Raw genomic sequence first — 17,720 nt, forward strand, 5'->3', positions numbered from 1 at the left:
TTATATAAATATATAGTATAAATATATAATATTATATAAATATATAGTATAAATATATATTATATAAATATATAGTATAAATATATATTATATACATATATAGTATACATATATAATATTATACATACTTCTTCTCATCTATGACCTCTGGACATGATTATGATGATTTTTATTGTCAGAAATATAAGGTCTGTAAAATGAACCCTTATTGGTTGAGGACCTGATCCTGATCCCGCTTCCTGTCCCCTATGATCCTGATCCCGCTTCCTGTCCCCTATGATCCTGATCCTGCTTCCTATCCCCTGTGATCCTGATCCCGCTTCCTGTCCCCTATGATCCTGATCCCGCTTCCTGTCCCCTATGATCCTGATCCCGCTTCCTATCCCCTGTGATCCTGATCCCGCTTCCTGTCCCCTGTGATCCTGATCCTGGTCCCGCTTCCTGTCCCCTGTGATCCTGATCCCGCTTCCTGTCCCCTATGATCCTGATCCCGCTTCCTGTCCCCTATGATCCTGATCCCGCTTCCTATTCCCTGTGATCCTGGTCCCGCTTCCTGTCCCCTGTGATCCTGATCCCGCTTCCTGTCCCCTGTGATCCTGATCCTGCTTCCTGTCCCCTGTGATCCTGATCCCGCTTCCTGCCCCCTATGATCCTGATCCCGCTTCCTGTCCCCTGTGATCCTGATCCTGGTCCCGCTTCCTGTCCCCTATGATCCTGATCCCGCTTCCTGTCCCCTATGATCCTGGTCCCGCTTCCTGTCCCCTATGATCCTGATCCCGCTTCCTGTCCCCTGTGATCCTGATCCTGGTCCCGCTTCCTGTCCCCTGTGATCCTGATCCTGGTCCCGCTTCCTGTCCCCTATGATCCTGATCCCGCTTCCTGTCCCCTGTGATCCTGATCCCGCTTCCTGTCCCCTGTGATCCTGATCCTGGTCCCGCTTCCTGTCCCCTGTGATCCTGATCCTGGTCCCGCTTCCTGTCCCCTATGATCCTGATCCTGTCCCCTATGATCCTGATCCCGCTTCCTGTCCCCTGTGATCCTGATCCTGGTCCCGCTTCCTGTCCCCTGTGATCCTGATCCTGGTCCCGCTTCCTGTCCCCTGTGATCCTGATCCCGCTTCCTGTCCCCTGTGATCCTGATCCCGCTTCCTGTCCCCTGTGATCCTGATCCCGCTTCCTGTCCCCTGTGATCCTGATCCCGCTTCCTGTCCCCTGTGATCCTGATCCTGGTCCCGCTTCCTGTCCCCTGTGATCCTGATCCCGCTTCCTGTCCCCTGTGATCCTGATCCTGGTCCCGCTTCCTGTCCCCTGTGATCCTGATCCCGCTTCCTGTCCCCTGTGATTCTGATCCCGCTTCCTGTCCCCTGTGATCCTGATCCCGCTTTCTGTCCCCTATGATCCTGATCCTGGTCCCGCTTCCTGTCCCCTGTGATCCTGATCCTGATCCTGGTCCCGCTTCCTGTCCCCTATGATCCTGATCCTGGTCCCGCTTCCTGTCCCCTATGATCCTGATCCTGGTCCCGCTTCCTGTCCCCTGTGATCCTGATCCTGGTCCTGCTTCCTGTCCCCTGTGATCCTGATCCTGGTCCCGCTTCCTGTCCCCTGTGATCCTGATCCTGGTCCCGCTTCCTGTCCCCTGTGATCCTGATCCTGGTCCCGCTTCCTGTCCCCTATGATCCTGATCCTGGTCCCGCTTCCTGTCCATGTATCAGGGTGAGGACGGAAAGGACGGCCATGGAGCTGCAGGACTTCAGGGAGTTCGGGTAAGACCCAGACCCCCTGGTCTCTCCTGTAGGAACCAACGTGGAACCGGTTCTGATCAAGTCCTTCTGGTTACAGGGAGATCCTGGTTTCCCTGGATACCCGGGTCTACTGGTGAGTTTGGTTCCAGAGAGGATTGAGAGATGACAACAGACAACATTTATTAGATCCGATTATAGATTATAGATTATAATAGATACACATGTCAATCAGGAAGTGGAAGTCACACTGACTGAGGCTGTGTTGCGTTCAGGGGGAAAACGGCCTGCAGGGACCGACTGGACAACCGGGACGCAAAGGGAACCGAGGCCGAGGCGTGAGTGTTTATTGTATATAAATATGCTTTATTCATAACTTTGAGTCATATTGTGAAAACACTCTGCTACAACTGACTAGCTAACAGCTAGTAGATACAAGCTAACAGCTAGCAGCTCAAAGCTAACAGCTAGTAGATACAAGCTAACAGCTAGCAGCTCAAAGCTAACAGCTAGTAGATACAAGCTAACAGCTAGTAGATACAAGCTAACAGCTAGTAGATACAAGCCACCAGGTGGTGAGGATGGGCGGTACCACCTCAGAGCCGCTGACCCTCAACACGGGAGCCCCTCAGGGATGCGTGTTGAGCCCTCTCCTCTACTCCCTGTACACCCACGACTGCACGGCCATGCACAGCTCCAACGTCATCATCAAGTTTGCTGACGACACAACAGTGTTGGGGCTGATCACCGACGACGACGAGACAGCCTACAGGGAGGAGGTTGGATCACTGGTACAGTGGTGCCAGGAGAACAGCCTCGTCCTCAACGGCAAGAAGACCAAGGAGCTGATCGTGGACTACAGGAAGCGGAGAGGAGCACACCCCATCTCCATAGACAGAGTTGCAGTAGAGAGGTCAGCAGCTTCAAGTTCCTCGGCGTGCGCATCTCCGAGGACCTCACATGGACCACGCACACCACTCACGTGGTGAAAAGGGCCCAACAACGCCTGTATTTCCTTAGGCGACTGAGGAAATTCAACATGGCCCCCCGCATCCTCAGAACATTCTACACCAGTACCATCGAGAGTGTTCTGACAGGTTGCATCACCGTCTGGTACGGGAACTGCACCGCCCTGGGCGTAGGGCACTACAGAGGTGGTGCGGTCGGCACAGTACATCGTTGGAGGTGAGCTTCCCTCCATCCTGGACATATACACCAAGCGGTGCGTGGCCAGGGCCAAACGGATGCTGAAAGACAATAACCACCCCGGCCACAAACTGTTCACCCTTCTACCGTCAGGCAGATACCGCAGTATCAAGTGCCGCACAAACAGACTGAGGGACAGCTTCTTCAGTCAGGCCATCAGGCTGCTGAACAAGGACTGAGACCCTCATTAACACTACACACCAGAACATATTCTGTGAATATCTATGGCCATGGTGTATATTTTATTACATTGTTTATATATATATATATTGTATATATATATTGTATGTATATACATATATATATATATAGTCTCAAAAAAGTGTATATTTTATTACATTGTTTTATATATATATATTGTCATGATGTATATTCTATTACATTGTTTTATATATATATTGTTAATACTTTCTTCTTTTTTTTGTGTGGATATTGTATAGTTTATTCTAATTCTTATTCTTTTTTTAGTCTGCTACTGCTGTCGGGTGTTTTGCACATAAGAATTTCACGAACCGATTATACTTGTATAAAAGGGGATGTGACAATAAAAACTTGAAACTTGAAACTAACAGCTAGCAGCTCAAAGCTAACAGCTAGTAGATACAAGCTAACAGCTAGTAGATACAAGCTAACAGCTAGTAGCTCAAAGCTAACATGTTTGATCTTTTCAGGGAAACTCAGGCCGGCCGGGAGAATCGGGCGTGTCAGGAGAACCCGGATATCGAGGTCACAGGGTGAGTGCATCATCATCTTCATCTTCATCAAGTAAAAAACACGTCCAGCGGTTGTGAGGATTTAATGCTTCTTTTCTTTGACATGATAGTTCATTTAAAATAGTTTGGGGTTTTGAAAACGTCACTTTGGCGTTGGGAAATTGTAATTGTTATATTTCACAAGTAATTATAATAATTGGAAGATTCATTAAGTATGAGAATCAATACCACCTTAAGGAGGATACATCTCTGTGACACTTGTACATACCGCCTTAAGTCCTGGACAATCTGTGAGTATATATAAATTAGGGCTGTGAAACGATTAACATTTTTAATCGGGTTAATCACAGGTTTTTGTGGATTAATCATGATTAATCACATATTACAGATATTCTCGGTATATTTTGTGAGAACATAGAGATTTATGACAAAAGACGGATATATACATTTATACATTCTTTTATACAATGGTGCTGCAACTCAGCAGTTATTTAGCAGTTTTCTTCCATATGGAACATTAATACATCTTCATCCTAAACAGAATGTTTAACCCTCCTGTTACCTTTAGGGTCACTTTGACCCCATTCAATGTTTAATGTCGGTGTTCTTTGGGGTCAATTTGACCCCAGGCTGTTTTTCACTATGTCAAACATATAAGAAATATCAACTTTTTTATTTATTTAAAGGGCTATTTAGGTAGTCAACAAACAAACATAAAGTACCTCACACTTAAACTTGGGAAGCAATATTAATTCTAATAATTTTCTGGAGGTTTTAATTGCTGGGGTCAAATTGACCCACTGGGTAAAATATGTTAGTAAATGTAAAGGTAACAGGAGGGTTAAACAGAACATGTTTCTCTTGTTTGTCAACCATTAACTCCACCATGATACAATCTAAAGGCCTCTAGTCTTCCTCTAGCAGCTGCTGAGGCAAACTGACTGTGTGGGTTTTCTTCATGAACTGGGCCGTGATGAAAGGGCGGGGACACCGCTGCAAAGCTGAAACCTCACCGGCCCGGACAGGTGGACAGATTGACAAGTGACTTTTGTTTTGCTCGGTCCCGCCCGCGCACGGAGCTCTGTGGCGCGAGACGGAGATCGATAAGTGTTAACGCAACGCGAAGAGACAGAAATGACATGCTGCTGTGGAGATACGATCAACAACAGACGTTTAATAAAAGAACAAAGACGTGCTCTAGAGAACATGTCAGGGGGCGGGCCAATCTCTTTAATGTCATGCGATCTACCGACACTACGCGATCGACTGGCAGGTCGCGATCGACGTGTTGAGACCTGATCTACAGGAAGTAGAAGTCGTAACAAGGTTTCCGGAGGTGAACCTGCGGAAGGATCATTACCGATGAACAGACCGTCTGCATGAGAGCGGACAGAGTTCAGGTTGAAGTGGTGGATTGAAGCTCATTTTGCAAGTGACTTTTTTTTCGTCCTAACGACCAACAACAGACGGATTGGAAGCTCATTCTGCGCATGCGTTAAATGCGTTAATAAAAAATAACTAGTTAAACCTGTAATTGAATTAACTGAGTTAACGCGTTATTTTTCACAGCACTAATATAAATAAATAAATCTATATATCTTATGTCTGAGTGAAGAGATGTTGGAGTTAATGGAGTCTCCTCTTCCTCAGGGTCCCAGAGGTCTTCCTGGAGGAAAAGGCATGACTGTAAGTCCCCCTTAAAGTCACAGTACAGTGTTTGATGACACTGTTAGTCCCCCTTAAAGTCACAGTACGGTGTTTGATGACACTGTTAGTCCCCCTTAAAGTCACAGTACGGTGTTTGATGACACTGTAAGTCCCCCTTAAAGTCACAGTACGGTGTTTGATGACACTGTTAGTCCCCCTTAAAGTCACAGTACGGTGTTTGATGACACTGTTAGTCCCCCTTAAAGTCACAGTACGGTGTTTGATGACACTGTTAGTCCCCTTAAAGTCACAGTACGGTGTTTGATGACACTGTTAGTCCCCTTAAAGTCACAGTACGGTGTTTGATGACACTGTTAGTCCCCTTAAAGTCACAGTACGGTGTTTGATGACACTGTTAGTCCCCCTTAAAGTCACAGTACGGTGTTTGATGACACTGTTAGTCCCCCTTAAAGTCACAGTACGGTGTTTGATGACACTGTTAGTCCCCCTTAAAGTCACAGTACGGTGTTTGATGACACTGTTAGTCCCCCTTAAAGTCACAGTACGGTGTTTGATGACACTGTTAGTCCCCCTTAAAGTCACAGTACGGTGTTTGATGACACTGTTAGTCCCCCTTAAAGTCACAGTACGGTGTTTGATGACACTGTAAGTCCCCCTTAAAGTCACAGTACGGTGTTTGATGACACTGTTAGTCCCCCTTAAAGTCACAGTACGGTGTTTGATGACACTGTTAGTCCCCCTTAAAGTCACAGTACGGTGTTTGATGACACTGATAGTCCCCCTTAGTCACAGTACGGTGTTTGATGACACTGTTAGTCCCCCTTAAAGTCACAGTACGGTGTTTGATGACACTGTTAGTCCCCCTTAAAGTCACAGTACGGTGTTTGATGACACTGATAGTCCCCCTTAAAGTCACAGTACGGTGTTTGATGACACTGTTAGTCCCCCTTAAAGTCACAGTACGGTGTTTAATGACACTGATAGTCCCCCTTAAAGTCACAGTACGGTGTTTGATGACACTGTTAGTCCCCCTTAAAGTCACAGTACGGTGTTTGTTGACACTGTTAGTCCCCCTTAAAGTCGCAGTACGGTGTTTGATGAGAATTCATAATGAGACGTGCTGTGTGTCCTCAGGAGTGTCAGCTGATCACCTCCATCAGAGACAACTGTGGTGAGTTCAAACCGGTACCAGTCAGCAGAGAGCATCACCGTGGTAACCATGGTAACCGTGTGTTCTCCCTCCACAGCGTGTTCCCCCGGTGCGTTGCTGCAGCATCTCAACCTTCAGCGCAGAGAATAGGATATGAATATGAATATGAATATGAACCAGCACTGAACATTTGACTAGATTTCATTTCTGTGTTTCTGGGTTTCACCGTCTTCTCCTCAACGTGAACTCTTCTTCGTTGGTGTCCAGGTCCGTCCGAGTGCCCGGCCTTCCCCACCGAGCTGGTGCTGGGTCTGGACATGTCGGAGGACGTGACCCCGGCGGCCTTCGAGCGGCAGCGCTCCGTCCTGCTGTCGCTGCTGGAGAGCATCTCCGTGTCCGAGAGCAACTGCCCGACGGGCGCCCGTGTGGCGGTCGTGGGCTACAGCGCCGACACCAAGTACCTGATCCGCTTCCAGGACTACCACCGCAAGACTCAGCTGATGGAGTCTGTGAGGAACATCGCCCTGGAGAGGACGTCCAACCGGCGCCAGCTGGGCGCCGCCATGCGCTTTGTGGGTCAGAACGTCTTCAAGCGGGTCCGAGCAGGAATGATGATGAGGAAGGTGGCCGTCTTCCTCTCCAACGGGCCGTCGGCGGATGTCGGCGACATCGTCACCGCCGTGATGGAGTACCGGGCCGTCGGCATCGTGCCAGCGGTCATCTCTCTGAGGAACGCTCCGGCTGTGGGTCGGGCCATGGAGGTGGGTTTGCTTCAGAAGCTCCAAACTGAATCTGGACCACATCCATCAAGAGAAGATCAGAGGGACATCGGTCGTCTGACCGGACTAACCGTGCTGCTTCTCGCCAGGTCGACGACTCGGGAAGCTCCATCTTCAGCGTTCTGGGCAAAGACATGGCGGCGGACCTGGAGAAGGTCAAGACGTGTGCAATCTGCTACGGTACGGAGCTCCAAGTCCTTCACTCTCAGCTCCCTCGTCCCAAAGATCGCTCAACGAGGAGACCATGGAGCTGTGACCGCAACGGGGTCAGGGTTAGGTTTGGTAGGGCCCTCTTTGAGGAACTGGCATGAGGGAGTCGGGTTAGGGGTCCTTCCCTCTGACGCTTGACATCAAAGACTCTGCATCGCCTCTAGACCTCGGACCAACGCTTTATTCGGCTTTCCTTCGGGTTATTCCTCAGTAACTGGAGCGCTCTCTTCACCGCTACGTTCTGACGGAGGGGAACGAGCACACCGGAAGTCTCACGTGACCCTCGAGTCACTCTCGTCTTGTTTTAATCTTTGTCGACCACTTCTTCATGACGTCTCTGTTGTGCTTCAGACCCCTGCCGGCGCTCGGCGCAGTGCGGCTTCATCCAGGACCCGGTGCGGCCTCAGGAGGTCGACATGGACCTGGTCTTGGTGGTGGACGGCTCCAGGGAGGTACAGGCCGACGAGTACGCCGGCGTGCAGCAGCTGCTCGGCTCGGTGGTGGAGCAGCTGGTCGTGAGCCCGCAGCCCCGCAAGGCCGGTAACCAGGCCCGGGTGGCCCTGGTCCAACTGGGCGCCCAGGATACCACGGTCGGGTTTGGCCTCGGGACCTACCAGACCAACGCCCTGATGAGGAAGCACCTGATCCGGAACATGACGCAGCAGGGAGGCTCCTCGGCGCTGGGCCGGACGCTGGAGTTCACCCTGAAGGAGGTGCTGCTGAAGGCCGGCCAGCCGCGCAGGAGGCGGGTGCTGCTGGCCGTGGTGGGAACCCCGACGGCCCGCGAGGACCGAGCCAAGCTGCGCTACATTTCCAAGAAGGCCAAGTGTGAGGGGGTGGCGCTGTTCGTGGTGACGGTCGGAGATCGCTACGACCGGTCGCAGGTGGAGGATCTGGTCAGTCTGCCGGTCCACCAGCACCTGATCCACATCGGGAGTCTGAAGACTGGCGAGCAGCTCTACGCACAGCGCTTCTTCAGGGTCTTCCTCTCCGCCCTCAGCAGTAAGATCACACACGACATCACACTCTGCTCATGTCGTACTTTGACTTTGAACGTGAAACACAGAGTTGCCGTTTCAGAGGGAATGAACTCGTATCCTCCTGCGTCCTCCAAACGGACATGTGACCAGCTGACGGGACAAACCGGAGGACAGACGTCCATCAACGGGTAACAAAGACTTTCATGTTCCTCAAGATGACGTTTAGGGTTAAGAAACGTGAGCAGCCTCCGTGATGACGGAAAGACAACCAATACTGACTTGTGGAATGTGTCCAGTCAGGGGACGGCAGTGGTGGACTGGAAAGAGTTCAAGGAGGAGGAGGAAGAGGAGAGCTTCCAGGAACAGACCAGAGGACAGACTCAGACCGGCCAGCTGGACATCGTCCACAGTCTGACTGGCGGAGACGGACAGAGACTCATCGCTAACGGTACGCGCAGCTTGTTCTCCACATCCTGTCACTAGTTCAACGTGTTGCCACTTCCTGTCTTGATGAATGCGTTCATGTATTGCACAACCGAAGGCCCGCGACTCGTTTTAAACCGAGAGGCTGGAGCTGACATTACAGCCCACAGCATCACAATGCTTTACAACAGAAACCCCGTCGACCAGAGGTCCTGGACCTCTGCTCTGGTCACTGCTCGCTTCATCGGTGCATCAGCCCAACCCTTCGGAATTTGAACAATAAAATAGAATTTCTTTAAAACATAGCTTATATTTTATTATTAAATGAAGTTCCCTGCAGCACAGATACGTGATGTGATCAGCTGCAGCCAATGAGAGCGCAGCGTGACAACACGACTTCTACGAGTGGGCTGAATTTATTTTGTGTAACAGTTTTACTAAGCAACTAAATATGTGTGAACGCAGCAGAACACGCACAAGAAAAATGGTGTTGCCAAAATGTCAGCAGTCACATTTTTGATGACGCCCCGACGTTGCTCGTGTGAAGCGGGCTGCGGGGGTCTGGAGCCTGGACCCAGAGAGACTCACCGAACCCTTGGGTTTCATCAAACCCAGGTTAAGAACCACTGCTCTCGAGGGTCTGGTGCGGGGTCCAGGTCCTCTGGGGTTCATAACCATGCAGTCTGTGTTCCAGATCAAAACCTGTTGCCGAGTCCTGAGCTGGCCAGCTTCTTCTCCAAAGGTAACGTCTGCTTCTGCTCTTTGATCCCATGATGTAAGCCGGGTTAGGGTTAGGGGTTGGGATCAAGGTTTGGGGGTTAGGGTTGCGGGTTGGGTCTGCTGTGGAGACCAGACCATCAATGACTCAAACATGTGTCCCTTGCAGAGCGCTGTCTCCTCAGCCAGGACCAGGGCGGCTGCCAGAACTACACCATGATGTGGTTCTTCGACAGCCAGCAGGAGGCGTGCTCTCGCTTCTGGTTCGGCGGCTGCGGCGGCAACGAGAACCGCTTCAAGACGCAGGACGAGTGCGAGAACCTGTGCGTGGCGAAGAGCCGATGAGGTGTCCGGACGGGCTCTCTAGTTTCACAAGGCTTCCCGTGTGTTCGATTCCCTCAGAAGTCGCTGTCTTAACCTTTGACCTCTAGCAGCAGAACACTGTACTGACTTCACTGTAGCTGTTTTTATGTCTTGGTACCCCTGGTCTACCTAGAGGACCCCTGGTCTAACTAGAGGATCTTGAACTCTAAAAGCTTTTCATGAAGATCTGAAACGTTGTGACCTTTTATTGAATCGTTTCACTCCAGATGTGTTTGTTTATTTTATGACATCACAAAGAATAAAGATATGTCCTGAGTTTGAATAAAGCCATTTTAATGTGATCATAAACAGAACTCCTGTGTCCTCTCAATGTCTCTCAAAACCTCTGAGAGAAGTTCACTCACGGGGTTAATGGACAGGGACGGCGACTTCAGTGTGTTAGGGTTAACCCTAACACTGAAGTTAGGGTTAACCCTAACACACTGAAGTTAGGGTTAACCCTAACACACTGAAGTTAGGGTTAACCCTAACACACTGAAGTTAGGGTTAACCCTAACACACTGAAGTTAGGGTTAACCCAGCACTGCTGAGGCAGGAAGTGAAGCAACATGTGACCCCGCCAGCAGCCAATGGGAGGAGGCCTCACTTCCACACTTTGACGATGCCGTCTCTGGATGAGGTGACGATGAAGCCCTGCGTGGTCTGGAAGGTGGCGATGTCGGTGATGATGTCATGGTGTCCCACAGGGAGGGACTCCGGCCCGCGGCGGGGAGAGTCCTCCACCGCGCCGCTCTTCTGTTTGCTGTGGATCTCCTGCAGACAGAGGGAGGAGCTTAGGGACCACATGAGGACCTCATGAGGACCTCTTTGACATAACATGACAACGTTTACTCTGGACATGACAACCCTGAACCAGAGACACGAAGGACCAGAGAGAGGAAGGACCAGAGACAGGAAGGACCACATGAAGGACCAGAGACAGGAAGGACCAGAGACATGAAGGACCAGAGACAGGAAGGACCAGAGAGAGGAAGGACCAGAGACAGGAAGGACCACATGAAGGACCAGAGACAGGAAGGACCAGAGACAGGAAGGACCAGAGACAGGAAGGACCAGAGACAGGAAGGACCAGAGACAGGAAGGACCAGAGACATGAAGGACCAGAGACACGAAGGACCAGAGACACGAAGGACCAGAGACAGGAAGGACCACAGGAAGGACCAGAGACATGAAGGACCAGAGACACGAAGGACCAGAGACACGAAGGACCAGAGACAGGAAGGACCAGAGACATGAAGGACCAGAGACATGAAGGACCAGAGACATGAAGGACCAGAGACATGAAGGACCAGAGACAGGAAGGACCAGAGACATGAAGGACCAGAGACAGGAAGGACCAGAGACATGAAGGACCAGAGACATGAAGGACCAGAGACATGAAGGACCAGAGACATGAAGGACCAGAGACATGAAGGACCAGAGACATGAAGGACCAGAGACAGGAAGGACCAGAGACAGGAAGGACCAGAGACATGAAGGACCAGAGACAGGAAGGACCAGAGACATGAAGGACCAGAGACATGAAGGACCAGAGACATGAAGGACCAGAGACAGGAAGGACCAGAGACATGAAGGACCAGAGACATGAAGGACCAGAGACAGGAAGGACCAGAGACAGGAAGGACCAGAGACATGAAGGACCAGAGACATGAAGGACCAGAGACACGAAGGACCAGAGACACGAAGGACCAGAGACACGAAGGACCAGAGACATGAAGGACCAGAGACACGAAGGACCAGAGACATGAAGGACCAGAGACATGAAGGACCAGAGACATGAAGGACCAGAGACATGAAGGACCAGAGACAGGAAGGACCAGAGACAGGAAGGACCAGAGACATGAAGGACCAGAGACATGAAGGACCAGAGACAGGAAGGACCAGAGACATGAAGGACCAGAGACAGGAAGGACCAGAGACATGAAGGACCAGAGACATGAAGGACCAGAGACATGAAGGACCAGAGACATGAAGGACCAGAGACATGAAGGACCAGAGACATGAAGGACCAGAGACAGGAAGGACCAGAGACATGAAGGACCAGAGACAGGAAGGACCAGAGACATGAAGGACCAGAGACATGAAGGACCAGAGACAGGAAGGACCAGAGACATGAAGGACCAGAGACATGAAGGACCAGAGACATGAAGGACCAGAGACATGAAGGACCAGAGACAGGAAGGACCAGAGACATGAAGGACCAGAGACAGGAAGGACCAGAGACATGAAGGACCAGAGACAGGAAGGACCAGAGACAGGAAGGACCAGAGACAGGAAGGACCAGAGACAGGAAGGACCAGAGACATGAAGGACCAGAGACATGAAGGACCAGAGACATGAAGGACCAGAGACATGAAGGACCAGAGACATGAAGGACCAGAGACATGAAGGACCAGAGACAGGAAGGACCAGAGACATGAAGGACCAGAGACATGAAGGACCAGAGACAGGAAGGACCAGAGACATGAAGGACCAGAGACATGAAGGACCAGAGACATGAAGGACCAGAGACAGGAAGGACCAGAGACAGGAAGGACCAGAGACATGAAGGACCAGAGACATGAAGGACCAGAGACAGGAAGGACCAGAGACATGAAGGACCAGAGACATGAAGGACCAGAGACAGGAAGGACCAGAGACATGAAGGACCAGAGACATGAAGGACCAGAGACATGAAGGACCAGAGACATGAAGGACCAGAGACATGAAGGACCAGAGACATGAAGGACCAGAGACAGGAAGGACCAGAGACATGAAGGACCAGAGACATGAAGGACCAGAGACATGAAGGACCAGAGACATGAAGGACCAGAGACATGAAGGACCAGAGACATGAAGGACCAGAGACATGAAGGACCAGAGACATGAAGGACCAGAGACATGAAGGACCAGAGACATGAAGGACCAGAGACATGAAGGACCAGAGACATGAAGGACATGAAGGACCAGAGACATGAAGGACCAGAGACATGAAGGACCAGAGACATGAAGGACCAGAGACATGAAGGACCAGAGACATGAAGGACCAGAGACATGAAGGACCAGAGACAGGAAGGACCAGAGACATGAAGGACCAGAGACATGAAGGACCAGAGACATGAAGGACCAGAGACATGAAGGACCAGAGACATGAAGGACCAGAGACATGAAGGACCAGAGACATGAAGGACCAGAGACATGAAGGACCAGAGACATGAAGGACCAGAGACATGAAGGACCAGAGACATGAAGGACCAGAGACATGAAGGACCAGAGACATGAAGGACCAGAGACATGAAGGACCAGAGACATGAAGGACCAGAGACATGAAGGACCAGAGACATGAAGGACCAGAGACATGAAGGACCAGAGACATGAAGGACCAGAGACATGAAGGACCAGAGACATGAAGGACCAGAGACATGAAGGACCAGAGACATGAAGGACCAGAGACATGAAGGACCAGAGACATGAAGGACCAGAGACATGAAGGACCAGAGACATGAAGGACCAGAGACATGAAGGACCAGAGACATGAAGGACCAGAGACATGAAGGACCAGAGACATGAAGGACCAGAGACATGAAGGACCAGAGACATGAAGGACCAGAGACAGGAAGGACCAGAGACATGAAGGACCACATGAAGGACCAGAGACATGAAGGACCAGAGACAGGAAGGACCAGAGACATGAAGGACCAGAGACATGAAGGACCAGAGACATGAAGGACCAGAGACATGAAGGACCAGAGACATGAAGGACCAGAGACATGAAGGACCAGAGACATGAAGGACCAGAGACATGAAGGACCAGAGACATGAAGGACCAGAGACATGAAGGACCAGAGACATGAAGGACCAGAGACATGAAGGACCAGAGACATGAAGGACCAGAGACATGAAGGACCAGAGACAGGAAGGACCAGAGACATGAAGGACCACATGAAGGACCAGAGACATGAAGGACCACATGAAGGACCAGAGACATGAAGGACCACATGAAGGCCCTGTGAGGCTCACCTGGACCACTTCGGTTCCCTCGATGATCTTGCGGCTGTAGAGAACGGACGGACAGTGCAGCGAGTCGTTGGCTCCTCCCACCACGATGTAGGACCTCTCCGGGTACGCCAAGTCCCAGAACCTGAACACACCACCATCAGGGACCGGAGGTTCTGGTCTGAGCCTCCGGACCTCTAGCGACCCCCAGAGTCACATGACCTCCACCATTTATTCTGTCCGATCAGGGAGCACGACCCTGTGACCTCATGAGGTCAACATGTCGTGTAGTTTATACAGTCAACATGTAGTGTAGTTTATAAGGTGAGCATGTTGTGTAGTTTATAAGGTGAGCATGTTGTGTAGTTTATAAGGTGAGCATGTTGTGTAGTTTATAAGGTGAGCATGTTGTGTAGTTTATAAGGTGAGCATGTTGTGTAGTTTATAAGGTGAGCATGTTGTGTAGTTTATAAGGTGAGCATGTTGTGTAGTTTATAAGGTGAGCTTGTTGTGTAGTTTATAAGGTGAGCTTGTTGTGTAGTGTGTTGTGGGTCAGACCTGATCCTCATGTCAGACCCAGCGGTCAGCAGCAGAGGGTTCCCATCAGCAGGACTACAGTAGACCCCATGAACACTGTGAGGAGACGGCTGCAGAGCAAAAACACACACTATGTTACACACACACACGCTCACAAACACACACAATGTTACACACACACGCTCACGAACACTATGTTACACACACACTATGTTACACACACACAGACCTGCATCTCAGAGAGCGGGGGGGCAGAGCTCGCCCAGAGGGTGAATTTACGATCTCCGGTCTCCATGTCCCACATGGACACTTCATTGTTCCCCTGGACCGCTGCACACACATTTATATCACACTCACAATGTATTATATGTAGGGCTGGGCAACGATTACAATTTTTAATCGCGATTAATCGCATGATTTCCCTGATTAATCGCATTTCTATACGCAAAATCCAATCATTAATTCAAAAGTAGTGTATAGCGCCCTTCTATTTGAAATGTTCTGCCATATGGATGAAAGTGCCATAACATGTGTTAGACACCAGAAAACACTTTCAGTGCAGTTTGTCAATTCCTAGAACTTGACACTTATTTTAAATGTACTGCCATATGAACTAAACTAAAATGAACTATGCATGCCTAAAAGGTGTCTAATATTTCTAGACTGAAATAATATCGGCATTATAATTATTATAACTGAGGATTTTTTAGTTGCCTATTTAGTGGAGCCCCTCAGGACGTGGTGCCCTCCGCACAGCGCGTAGTGCGCTATGGGAGCGGTGGCGCTGGGAGGAGTTTATAGCACAAACAACAATGAACTAGTGGAGGCGGCGAGGTGCTCCGTGTTGCCAGGTTGGAGATGGTGAAGTATCGTACCAAAGACTCAACATGGTTGTATTTGGGGGATAATTATCGTGTATCTGGCAACCCTGAGATCGGTCGACCAATGACTGCTCTCTATTCTGTCAGCTCACGCAAGAAGGTGGAACGTAAGGGAGATACCATTTCCAAAACTTGTACGGGGTAAATACGAGTTTATGAAAACCCAGAGAAACACAAATATCCGACGAAGCAAAATCCCGATGTTTTTGGAATCCCTGCCGGACGCATTGTTTAGGTCTCAGAAGCAGGACGTGTCCGGGGGAAGAGGACGTCTGGTCCTCCTCACTAACCGGCCTGCAGTAGCTCTCCACTTCGCTGGCGTCGCTTCTCTTGGTTTATTCCTCCCTGCAGCTCGTCTGCCGAAGCCTCGCTCCACTGTGTGTTTGTTGTATGATTCGCTGCATCAACGGTGTGTTTAGCATTTAAATGATATTTAAGACTGGAAGTACTCCGGTGATAAGACCGGATAAGTTCCGCAGCAATCAGTAGCAGACTTTTACAAAATAAAAGCCTGTGAGCAACACACTTTTACAATAATAAAATAAATAACAATAGGTTCCTCTACGACGAAGTCGACGAGGACCCTAATAATAAAACCTGCGTTAACGCGCGATAAAATAATTGTCGGCGTTAATTAATTAACGCGTTAAAGCCCCACTATGTAGTTTTTCCCTTTTAGCGCCCCCTTCAGGTTTTTAGGTATTTAACGTTTACTTCAGTGTCGTAAATACCCAGTTACGATAGACGCAGCCTCGCATACACTTGTATTGAGTTGGGATCATGTGTTGTCCTGTATTATAATAATAATTATTATTATTTGTACATGTCACGGGTTATAAAAGGTGACGAGGGGGAGGTGAGTTTTTTTGTTTGAGCGCTGACAGGCGGCGGACTCAGAACGGCAGCAATCCGGCGACTGTTTCTATTTTGGATTCATACCAGGCGGGATCACTAATAGAAGACTGCGCAGGAACACTGAACTGGGCCAGCACGACCGGACGAGGTGAAGGAGCGGGATTGAACGCCTCGCCACGTCTCTGCCTGGTCGGTCAGCTGTTTGCACTTTTTGGGGGCGGGGTGCAGTCATTTCCTTTTGTTTTGGGGACTGCAAATGTAGTACGTGTGATCGAATACAATATTGTTGACAACACCAAAAGCTAAAAAGCTCCCTTATACTGTAGCTGCGAGCGTGGAGTGGCACTTTATGACATTGCGTAATTACTGCCAGAAAGCAGGTCGAGTACATCCGCCGGATGGACCGGGCGGCTCCAGAATCTTACATAGCGGAGTTATTTCACCACAGACCCCCGATGGCAATAGCGGAGATGCAAATCGTCATATTAAAAGTCATTGTAGCGGCACAATTTTTTTCAAGCTGTTATTTTAAGGTGCCAAAAGTTACATAGTGTTGCTTGGGGCGGCTTTAGCTCAGTGGGGTAAGAGGGCTGTCCTGCAACAGGGTTTGTGGTTTCACAATCCCGCTCTCTCCGTGGTGCAAGTGAAGTGTTGAGCAAGGCACTGAACCAGTTGCTTGCTTCCGCGGGCGCTCACCGCAGCCCACTGCTAAAATAATAATGGGTTAAATGCAGAACTAGAGAACTAATTTGATAATAATATAAATAAAATGTCTTATTCTTATTTAATGCAAGATTAACGCGTTAACGTGCCCACCCCTAATTATATGTATTACACTCCGAATATTACATTCATAATTCTCTCACCTGCGATGACAGATGATTGGTAGAGCGGATGCATCAGCAGTCGTCTGATTCGTGCTCGGGCCGGGTGGGAGTGGTTAGAGATGGGGAGCTGGAACCGCATATCCCAGCAGGCCATGGTGCCGCTGCTCGTCCCTGTGGAGGAAACAGGAAGTGCAGGAGGAAAGAGGAAGTTCAGCTTCATCCAACGGTGACATGTTGCGCGCGCGCACACACGCACACACGCACACACGCACACACACACACACACACACACACACACACACACACACACACACACACACACACACACACACACACACACACACACACACACACACACACACACACACACACACACACACACACACACACACACACACACACACACCTAGGCAGAGCCAGCACTGGTGAATGTCCACGCTGAAGGAGGTGATGAGTCCCAGGCGCAGGTCGTGGCGCAGCGTCCAGGCGTTGGCGTTGGCGCGGAGGTCCCAGCCCACCAGCGAGCCGTTGACGGTGGCGTAGGCCAGCACCGACTGGGCGCCAGAGTTAAAATGGTGGATGTCCACCGCACAGCCGTCCTTCTGCAGGTCCAGAGACCTGAGAGGAAGGACACGTGATGAGAACCGCTGCCCCTCACATCAGGGAGACTGTGTTTC

The 17,720-nt window shown here is 50.0% G+C and overlaps 2 protein-coding genes across 2 annotated transcripts in view; one reads left to right on the top strand and one right to left on the bottom strand.

Moving 5' to 3' along the window:
- The window catches only part of col6a4a (collagen, type VI, alpha 4a), a 45,190-nt gene extending 34,929 nt beyond the window's left edge, over positions 1–10,261 (top strand). The window contains exons 28-41 of the mRNA XM_056444504.1: positions 1,712–1,762; positions 1,839–1,874; positions 2,014–2,076; positions 3,616–3,678; positions 5,308–5,343; positions 6,460–6,496; positions 6,573–6,584; positions 6,743–7,236; positions 7,344–7,434; positions 7,816–8,466; positions 8,545–8,632; positions 8,741–8,892; positions 9,562–9,609; positions 9,754–10,261. Coding sequence (XP_056300479.1) covers positions 1,712–1,762; positions 1,839–1,874; positions 2,014–2,076; positions 3,616–3,678; positions 5,308–5,343; positions 6,460–6,496; positions 6,573–6,584; positions 6,743–7,236; positions 7,344–7,434; positions 7,816–8,466; positions 8,545–8,632; positions 8,741–8,892; positions 9,562–9,609; positions 9,754–9,929 — 1,998 coding nt within the window. The 3' untranslated portion in view covers positions 9,930–10,261. The remainder of the gene's footprint in view (positions 1–1,711; positions 1,763–1,838; positions 1,875–2,013; positions 2,077–3,615; positions 3,679–5,307; positions 5,344–6,459; positions 6,497–6,572; positions 6,585–6,742; positions 7,237–7,343; positions 7,435–7,815; positions 8,467–8,544; positions 8,633–8,740; positions 8,893–9,561; positions 9,610–9,753) is intronic.
- Positions 10,220–17,720, bottom strand: part of pik3r4 (phosphoinositide-3-kinase, regulatory subunit 4) — a 58,463-nt gene continuing 50,962 nt past the window's right edge. Inside the window, 6 exon segments of the mRNA XM_056444646.1 lie at positions 10,220–10,721; positions 13,968–14,088; positions 14,502–14,590; positions 14,710–14,810; positions 17,083–17,214; positions 17,450–17,661. Of these exon segments, the coding sequence (XP_056300621.1) occupies positions 10,551–10,721; positions 13,968–14,088; positions 14,502–14,590; positions 14,710–14,810; positions 17,083–17,214; positions 17,450–17,661 (826 nt within the window). The 3' untranslated portion in view covers positions 10,220–10,550.

Source organism: Pseudoliparis swirei, chromosome 22, assembly GCF_029220125.1.
Source record: "Pseudoliparis swirei isolate HS2019 ecotype Mariana Trench chromosome 22, NWPU_hadal_v1, whole genome shotgun sequence".
Lineage (NCBI taxonomy): Eukaryota > Metazoa > Chordata > Actinopteri > Perciformes > Liparidae > Pseudoliparis > Pseudoliparis swirei.